Source organism: Homarus americanus, unplaced genomic scaffold (genome assembly GCF_018991925.1).
Source record: "Homarus americanus isolate GMGI-L3 unplaced genomic scaffold, GMGI_Hamer_2.0 scaffold54330, whole genome shotgun sequence".
Lineage (NCBI taxonomy): Eukaryota > Metazoa > Arthropoda > Malacostraca > Decapoda > Nephropidae > Homarus > Homarus americanus.
The window spans coordinates 1-9,825 of NW_024733614.1; the positions used below are offsets into that span (position 1 = coordinate 1).

A 9,825-nucleotide genomic window follows, 5' to 3' on the forward strand; every position below is an offset into this window, starting at 1 on the left:
CACCCCAGTCTCCCTCTACACCCCAGTCTCCCTCTACACCCCAGTCTCCCTCTACACCTCTAGTCTCCCTCTACACCCCAGTCTCCCTCTACACCCCAGTCTCCATCTACACCCCGGACTCCCCTCTACACACCCAATATCCCTCTACACCATAGTCTCCCCTTTACACCCTAATCTCCCCTCTACATCCCCGGTCTCTCTCTACACCTCAGCCTGTGCAGATTTTAACTCTATCCTCACACTGCAGATAACGCTTGCATGCTCAAACCTTCATTCTACAGTTTTCAGTCTCACTCTACATTCTTCATTCTCACCCTACATGCTCAAGTTTCACCATGTATGTCTCCCAGTTTCATCTTGCATCCTCTAGATCAGGGGTGTCAAACTCATGGCCTGCGGGCCAAATGTTGCCCAAGCGATGGTCAGGTGTGGCCCGCGGGATGACGGTAAAATTTATCATCCCGTGAAATTATGAAAGAAATAGATATAGTAATCAGGTTTATTAGTAAAATGAATTTTACATACTTAAGATCAGACAAACCCAAATGAGGTATTCCTCGTAAGCCAGGTAAAGCAATGTGTGAAGCTGTAAACTTCAATCCTGCAAATATGTGATATAGCACTTGTGTTGGCCATGAAGAGGGTAACTTCGTGCACTGTCATTATGTTGAAATGCACTGTAGTTTGAGCTTTTCCCCATATAGTTATTATATATCTTATTTGTATCACTTATGTTACTTGTATATTATTTGTAATTCGAAACCCATTCCCCAAATATGTAACAGCATATTTTCAGCCTTCTGGCTGCCAAGCTCCTTCAATAAACCGTTAATTATTATTATTAATATTATTTATTAAAATACGAATTGGCCCTCGAAAGGTTTTGAGTTTGAAACCAATGGTGTAAGACTTACACTTTTGGTGGTTTTGGGCCAAAAATTAGATTTTGCTGAAAATCACAGTATGGGTACTCCTGAGCTTGCTGCTTATGAATATGTGGTCCACGATTCGATTGCAGAGACATTAGTGGCCAAAATGACTCTTGAAAGAATTTACTGACATTTTTCAATGCTAATTACTCATCAACTACGGGTTTCCAAGGTGTGATTCATGATTTGTTTGTTATTCTGAAAGAACTTAATTAGTTAAACCCCTTAAATTTAAATTCTGAGAAAAAAGTATATTTTGGTCAAAAATTTTGTAAGGTATAAGACTTACATTTTTGGTGCTTTTTGGCCAAAAATTAGATTTTGCTGAAAATCACAGTATGGGTACTCTTGAGCTTGCTGCTTATGAATATGTGGTCCACGAATCGATTGCAGAGTAATTAGTGGCCAAAATTACCCTTGAAAAATTTTACTGACATTTTTCAATGCTAATTACTCATCAACTACGGGTTTCCAAGGTGTGATTCACAGTGTGTGTGTTAATCTGAAAGTACTTAATTAGTTAAACCCCTTAAATTTCAATTCTGAGAAAAAAGTATATTATGGTCAAAAATTTTGTAAGGTAAAAGGCTTACATTTTTGGCCAAAAACTAGATTTTGCTGAAAATCACAGTATTTGTACTCTTGAGCTTGCTACTTATAAATATGTGGTCCACGATTCGATTGGAGAGAAATTAGTGGCTAAAATGACCCTTGAAAGATTTTACTGACATTTTTCAATGCTAATTACTCATCAACTATGGGTTTCCAAGGTGTGATTTAGGGTTTGTGTGTTATTCTGAAAGTACTTAATTAGTTAAACCCCTTAAATTTCAATTCTGAGAAAAAAGGATATTTTGGTCAATAATTTTGTAAGGCATAAGACTTACAATTTTGGTGGTTTTTGGCCAAAAATTCGATTTTGCTGAAAATCACATTATGGGTACTCCTGAGCTTGCTGATTATTCATATGTGGTCCACGATTCGATTGCAGAAAAATTAGTGGCCAAAATGACCCTTGAAAGATTTTACTGGCATTTTTCAATGCTAATTACTCATCAACTATGGGTTTCCAAGGTGTGATTTAGGGTTTGTGTGTTATTCTGAAAGTACTTAATTAGTTAAACCCCTTAAATTTCAATTCTGAGAAAAAAGTATATTTTGGCCAATAATTTTGTTAGGTGTAAGACAGGGGTGTCAAACTCATGGCCTGCGGGCCAAATGTGGCCCTTGGGATGGTCAGGTATGGCCCGCGGGATGACGGTAACATTTATCATCACGTGAAATTATGAAAGGAATAGATATAATCATGTTTATTAAGTAAAATTAATGTTACATACTTAAAATCAGACAAACCCAAATGAGGTATTCCTGGTAAGCCAGGTAAGGCAATGTGTGAAGCTGTAAACTTCAATCCTGCAAATATGTGATATAGCACTCGTGTTGGCCCTGAAGAGGGTAACTAAAATAAGAATTGGCCTCGAAAGGTTTTGAGTTTAACACCACTGCTCTAGATTCACCTTGCATTTTCTTCTTTAACCCTTGCATGATCTAGTTTCACCTTATGGTTCAGTTTGACCGTCCTTTATCTAGCTTCCCAATACATGCTGCACTTTCATCCTGCACCGTTTAGTTTCACAATTCACGCCCTAGTTTCACCCTTCTTTCTCCAGCTTCACCCTGCATGCTCCAGCTTCACCCTGCATGCTCCAGCTTCACCCTGCATGCTCCAGCTTCACCCTGCATGCTCCAGCTTCACCGTGCAGCCTCTGGTGTACCATTACCTGGTCGGGGTAAGCCAGAGGGGCGTCATTCCGTGTAAAAATTCATGAGCTGGTGATCCTGAGTGGGTGCTCGGCCGACTCCGCCCTCCTGAGGGGGTATTAAGTGTCGTAGCGGCAGACACAAGCAGAGGCAGAGGTGATAAGAAGATGGGGAGCAAGAGGAGACGAAAAAATTGGACGGAAAATATAAAGTAAATAGTGTGGGAAGAATAAGAAGAAAGATTAATGAAAAACAACTGATAGGAGAATTTAAGATTGTGGGATCAAGAAGAAATTGTATCTTAAAACACAGTATTACTGTCACACGACCTGTATAGTTTTACTCCCTAAATATTGAACTCCAGTGTATTAAGTGAGATGTGAGGTAAGATACAGGTGCAGTTTCCCTTCACTAATGCGATTACAGATCTCGTCATTTAAACATTCCACAAGTGAATTATCTTTGATATATTTGTTTTAATATTGTTTTAACTTGATTCCATAGTATGTTTACTATTGCGAGTTTCCTTCTATCGAATGTAAACAAACACAGCGGTGCCACACTGCACAAAATCTGACATGCCCCTGCAAACGCACTAGGACTGTACAGTGTACACGTTAGATATATATAGTAGACAAAGCCCTGTGCTGCCAGAGGTGAAGGTCGCAGGAATATGAGAATACTTTAAGTTACAGGGGTGGTGATGACCAGACAGTCGCAGCTACTTTTTACAATCCTAATCTTCCAAACTTTTTCATAAAAGGTCACCACTATCTTGCAGTCCTTCTAACGTATCAAAAGACTTTTACGCATAATACGTCTAAATGTTACATACCTGTGTGCCCCAATTCTAACATAAAGCTTTCTCTCTAAGGTTTAAAGCTCATCCCAACTACTGGAGAAAAAAGTTCTCACACCAGCTACTGGAGGAGAAATTTCTCACACCAGCTACTGGAGGAGGAAGTTCTCGCCCTAACTACTGGAGGAAGAAGTTCTCATCCCAACTACTGGAGGAGGAAGTTCTCACCCTTCTTTAACCTTAAGTTGTGACCCATAATAGGGCGGGCATTCGCCAGCTCCAAGTATAAACACATGACTGTGTAATGCCCTCTGTGATATTTATAGATTTTTATTACGTAACTCCTTGTCCGCCTGTGGTATAAACTTTATCAATTCCTTTGGCTCTATCACCTCTTGTGGCTGTATCACCACTTGTTAAGTAAATTATTGTTTCTCGGCTTTTTTTCATATTTTATATATTTTATTTGTGAAAGTTCCAATCCTGTTTTAGATTGAGAAAGTGTTCATCCATTGTCAGCACAGAAAGGCAGTAATAAACCTGGGAGTTGTATCTTCCTCTGCGTTGATGAACAGCAGACACCAAACTGTCTTAGCCATGATATGAATGTCTTTATCTGTTCATATTAGGTGGTGGAGGTGGAGGGGGCTTAGTTGGAGAGAGGGTTGGAGGTGGGTAGGTGGGCGGGGATAGGAGTGGAGAGGTGGATGGGGTAGAGGGCAGCACAAGTCATATAACCCTACATCGGCCTAAGGCAGGGGTGGGCAATTATTTTTGATGGAGGGGTCACTTCATGAATGGTGGCACACTTCGCGGGCCACACACTTAATATAGATGCAAATGTATTATATTAACACAAAGTAAAGCACCCACAGTGATTTACTTGCATATATATCTAAGACCATTTTTTTTCTTTTTTCTAATTATTAACATATTTAAGACAGAGCAGACTGCCAATGCGTGATGTTGACTTTATGTGAACAGAATCAGTCTCGCAGAGTGACGCAGATCTCCTCTGGCCGAGTGTCTTTTGAACATTAGTGTGTGAGGTTTGGTTTTTGACAGGTGTTGTATATTGTGAGGTACTGCCAGTGAAGTGATCAATATTCATGTAAAATAGATGTAATGAGAGTAAACCACTTTATAAATAGGTTAGACATCATTATCATATTTGTTTTGACAATTTGCATTTTAAAGTTTAAAAGAAAGTGAACACATAAAACGTAGGTGTTAAAGTAAGATGAGTTGTGCTTTTTGTTAATACTTTGTTAAAATTGGTCAAAATCAGTAAGTTTGTTTGAAAAAAAAAGGTAAGACAACGAAAATATATAAAATGTTGTTATGCCAAGGAATAATTTAGTATTATAATTTTAATAAACTTGGTGTTCTGATTATTTCCCCATTCCAAGCAGCAGTTATTTTGGCAACTTTTGCGAGATTTTCTTGTATATATTGATGTTTTACTTATGTAAGCCAAGATCATTCTAGAACCTTCTGGGCGTATCTCGTTTCGACCTGCAATGCCTAGATGGTACTAGAACGCTCTAGGCGTCTGACGAGAGGTATATGAGCGCCAGCGAGCTGTCCAGGAAAAAAATAAATACAAATGCTTAGGAAAGTAGTCGCCCGATTCTGTTCACAGAATGAAGTACAAGCCTAGTGACAGCTGAAGGTAATTGTTGTTCAAGTATTGTGGAATTGTTGTGAGTGATATAAAGTGAAAAGACTAAGGAATTGTACACTGGCAGTGGTGCTGACTGTATATATTCGAAGTCCATTGTGAGGACATACCCTGTGAACAGTTGTGTGAACACTTAGTGATTATTAAAGACGAATGCAATTCACAAGTGTGTTTTCTTTGACCTGGTATATTAAAATAGTAAAAATACTCAAGCAAAGATCAATGAAAGTGAAAATGGGTCCCATAGGCATGACAGCCCATTAAAAGTGTGGATACAACACACTGTATACTAAGCCTTCGGTACACAAGGAGGCAGCATGTCTAGTACTGCACTCGACCGCCTTCACTTCCTTAATTTGTGAACTAGAAGTGTCCGGGGATGGAACCACCAACCCCGGGAACAGTAGTTTAATCTAGAAAGCCTTTGTTGGCTCGTAACACCTAACTCTTCACATAATACAGAACACTACTATAAGCATATGTCTCTGCATATAATACAAGCAACCAAAAAACTATTTAAAAGAAGCTTCATTAATACTAATGTTCACCTCACTATTGTTTATACATCTTAGAAAGATTAAATTAAACCTAGGAGTTAATTTAAAATTGTTTCAGTCAACCAATACACCTATATACTTGGTCAATGAATCACTCAGCCAGAAAGTGAAAAATGCCTGATTTCAACGCCTGGTCCAGAACCTCCCTGGGTCAAGGAAGAGCCCGAGCTGAACAACAGCAAGTGTCACACGGCTCTTCAAGAACGGTCACAGGAGTGCACCAGAAAACTAACGACCTGTCAGTGTAGCTTTACATACCTGAAGCTCCTCCACAGCCGCCATCATCCATCACCGACCCGGGCACGATCTCATCAAGGCATCACATCATGGATCAGACGCGTACCCGAGGAAGGGAACAGGAAGGCTGGGGGGGTGGGTGTTGAGGTAGCGATGGGACCCCCCCCCCCCTTAAGAGATATCCAAAAATACAAAAATACTTTACTCCTCGAGGTATGGGAAGCCTTGGCATCACACCTGCCTGATCACGTCACTGTATCTCACTCAGATCAGTAACCGCTCTCTCGCTGATTCATATCGTGAATCCACACTACAGCTCCCACTATTATTTAAGACATACACTTTTTTTTTGGGGGGGGGGAGAAGGGATACTTCATTTATGATAGAATTTCATTGATATGTTTGTCTTAAATGCATGGAATATAAATCTGGTGAAGGAGGGAAGATAAATGAGTTTGAAAATTAGATATGATGCATCCCCTTCAGGTCTGTATTTTATGCATTAGGCATAACCTTGCCGTGATGGTCTCATCAAAATATATAACAGGTTAATGACTTGCGGAACTGTATGAATAACAAACAAGAACAGAGGGTGAGTCTTCATCTCTTCCTGATCACACCTCCTCGGCATAACTTTACACCGAGAGAACAGTTATTACTGTCCCAGCCCCAAGTGTAGACTACTGACGAACAACCTGGTTTCATTTGCCACGTTCAAGAAAGTCTAACGGCATTGTTAACACGATCAACGACCTGAATCATTTGTTGGACAACAGCGACATAATGACTGTTAAAATTGGAGAAAAGTTTTAAACGACTTTCAACAATACTGTTTTATTTGTTTGTAAGTTCAAATTTATAATTTCAAAAAGGTACAGTTAACGCCTAGCGTGACGTTTACGTAACGCCTGAAAAGGACTCCATGGTTTATGGAACATCAAACTGTATCGAAATCGTGTTGTTTTACTCAGTGCTGTGAGGAAAGAAACATTGCCCTCTCTAGCAGAAACTGAGTGTCGCGAAATGCCATCCCATTGGTCCTTATTGGTCTATAATTAATAACCTTCTTACTCACTTAAAGACCTTAGTTGTTGAAGCACAGCAACGTCAACGAGCTACCAAACACTTTTTCATAGTGTCGAACCCTGGGAACTTCTCCGGGGCCCTCTCAGGGGTGCCAGCGCCCCCAGGGGTGGCAGCGCCCCCAGGGGTCATCCCAGGGGAGGCAGTGACACCACGGGCCATCCAAGGGAGGCGGCGACGCGAGGGACAATGCCAGGTGCGGTAGCTACCCCAGGGGCCCTCGCAGGGGAGGCAGTAGTCCCAAAGGCCCTCGCAGGGGCGGGGGAAAGCCCAGGGGCCCTACCAGAGACGATCCTCCACGAGCCCTATAGCTTGCTTGGTCATGGTGTCGTACATATTGCATACTTCCAGCAATCCTTTACTTAACTGTGATTGGTGGACTAAAATGTAAATCTGCAAAATATCAGCCAATAGGAGAACAGAGCAGTCAGTCAGCACAACACCCCAACTTATGTTTTCCTGTTGGACATTTATTCTCCTTTACATTATTCATGTTAAGATGATACTGGGAATGTGATGGGTAGTGTATTTTTATTTAATGTCATATCTACCATTGTTCTAAATAGTGCAAAAACAACTGCCCCCAGGGACTCTATAGGGACAATGCCCCCTGGGGCCCACCCAGGGGTGTCGGCGTCAGGAGGAACCCACCCAGAGGCGGCAGTGGACCCAGCGGCCCTCCCAAGGGCGATGGTGCTCTCAGGGGCCCCCTCAGGGGTGACGGCGATCCCAGGGGCTCTCCTAGGAGCCTTTTCAGGTGCGGCTGAGACCCCAGGGGCTCTCGCAGGGACGGCGGTGGTCTCAAGGGCCCTCCCATTAGCGGGTGAGCCTCCAGGGGCCCTACCAGAGGCACCCCTCTAGAAGCCCTATAGCTTGCTTGGTCGTGGAGTCGTACATATTGCATACTTCCAGCAATTCTTTACTTAACTGTGATTGGTGAACTAAAATAAAAATCCGCCAACCAACAGCCAATAGGAGAACAGAGCAGTCAGTCAGCACAACACCCCAACTTATGTTGTCCTGTTGAATATTTATTCTCCTTTACATTGTTCATGGTGAGATGATACTGGGAATGTGATGGGTGGTGTATTTATTTAATGTCATATCTACCATTGTTCTAAATAGTGCAAAAACGACTGCCCCCTGGGACTCTAAAGGGACAATGCCCCCTGGGTCCCTCCCAGGGGTGTCGGTAACCTGAGGGACCCTCCCAAGTGTGTCGGCGTCCGAAGGAGCCCACCCAGGGGTGACGGCGGACCGAGCGACCCTCCAAGGGCCGGCGGTGCTCTCAGGGGCCCCCTCAGAGGTGAATGCAATCCCAGGGGCTCTCTTTGGGCCCCTCTCAGGTGCGGTGGAGACCCCATGGGCTCTCGCAGGGGAGGCTACAGTCTCAAGGGCCCTCCCAGGAGCGGGTGAGCCTCCAGGGGCCCTACCAGAGGTGCCCCTCCAGTAGCCCTATAGCGTGCTTGGTCATGGAGTCGTACATATTGCATACTTCCAGCAATCCTTTACTTAACTGTGATTGGTGGATTAAAATATAAAATCCGCCAACTAACAGCCAATAGGAGAACAGAGCAGTCAGTCAGCACAACACCCCAACTTATGTTTTCCTGTTGGATATTTATTCTCCTTTACATTGTTCATGGTGAGATGATACTGGAAATATGCTGGGCAGTGTATTTATTTAACGTCATATCTCCCATTGTTCTAAATAGTGTAAAAGCAACTGCCCCCAGGGGCTCTACAGGGAAAGAGCCCCCTGGGGCCCTCCCAGGGGTGTCGGTTCCCCTAGGAGCCCTCCGAGGGCCCTTCCCAAGGGAGGTGGCGCCCCAAAGGGCGTTCAAGGAACGGCGGCGGACCCAGGGTCCCTCCCAGGGGCAGCGGCGACCCCACGGGCCTTCCTAGGGGCAACGGTTACCCCTGGGGTCCTCCCAGGGGCGTCGGCGACCCCAGGGGCCATTTCTGGGGCTTTGGCGTCCCAATGGGCCATCCCAGGGGCACCAACACCCCCAGGAGCTCTCCCAGGGACCGCGGCGCTTCAAGGGCCCTCCAAGGGTGAGGGTGTTTGAGGGTGAGGGTGTGAGGGGGTAAGGGAGAGGGTGTGAGTGGGTAAGGGAGAGGGTATGAGGGGGTTAGGGTGAGGGTGTGAGGGGGTAAGGGAGAGGGTGTGAAGGGGTAAGGGAGAGGGTGTGAGGGGGTTAGGGTGAGGGTGAGGTTGTGAGGAAGGGTGTGATAGTGGGCGGGGAGACGACGATGATGCACGGGGCTAATGAGCATTAGGGTGTGTCATACGGAGGCGATTTTTTTTTTTTTTAGTTTGAAAAATCGGCCCATGGTATTAATGATGTAGTTCTATGTGCAGAATCATGTGATATCTTCAGATTTGAAAAGTTTTCATTTTCTGCTAGGTAAATTTTAACTTGAAATCTTATGAAAATTCAGTATTCCCACCCTTTTACCAACACCACTAAATAGCTTATTTAAAGTAAAGTAAATGTATCAGGTTAATTTATTAGGATGAAAATGATCCAGAATAGTGAAACGAATGATCTTGACACATTTATTAAATTTAATATTCCTTTAGAAAACAAAATCATCAAATACAAAAACCGGTTTTACTACTACGACCCGGTGTTGCTGCACACCATAGAGAACATGTCTTTCTTGCTTCTGTTTCTACTCATCACCTCCCTGCTGACCACCTGAGCTCGGATGTAGCCTTCCCTCCTCTCCTGGCTGTACACGTGACTGCTGGCCTCGCTCACTTGCTGTACACAA

At 43.5% G+C, this 9,825-nt stretch overlaps 1 protein-coding gene across 1 annotated transcript; it reads left to right on the forward strand.

Annotated features, from left to right (window-relative positions):
* Window positions 1-5,840: 5,840 nt before the first annotated feature.
* LOC121869849 (collagen alpha-3(IX) chain-like) lies at window positions 5,841-9,102 on the forward strand (the record flags this gene model as incomplete). Its single annotated transcript, XM_042371418.1, has 5 exons — window positions 5,841-5,933; window positions 7,046-7,243; window positions 7,614-7,804; window positions 8,232-8,459; window positions 8,840-9,102. Coding segments are annotated over exons 1-5 (973 nt in total), but the record flags the coding sequence as incomplete, so codon positions are not given.
* Between the last annotated feature and the right edge of the window lie 723 nt (window positions 9,103-9,825).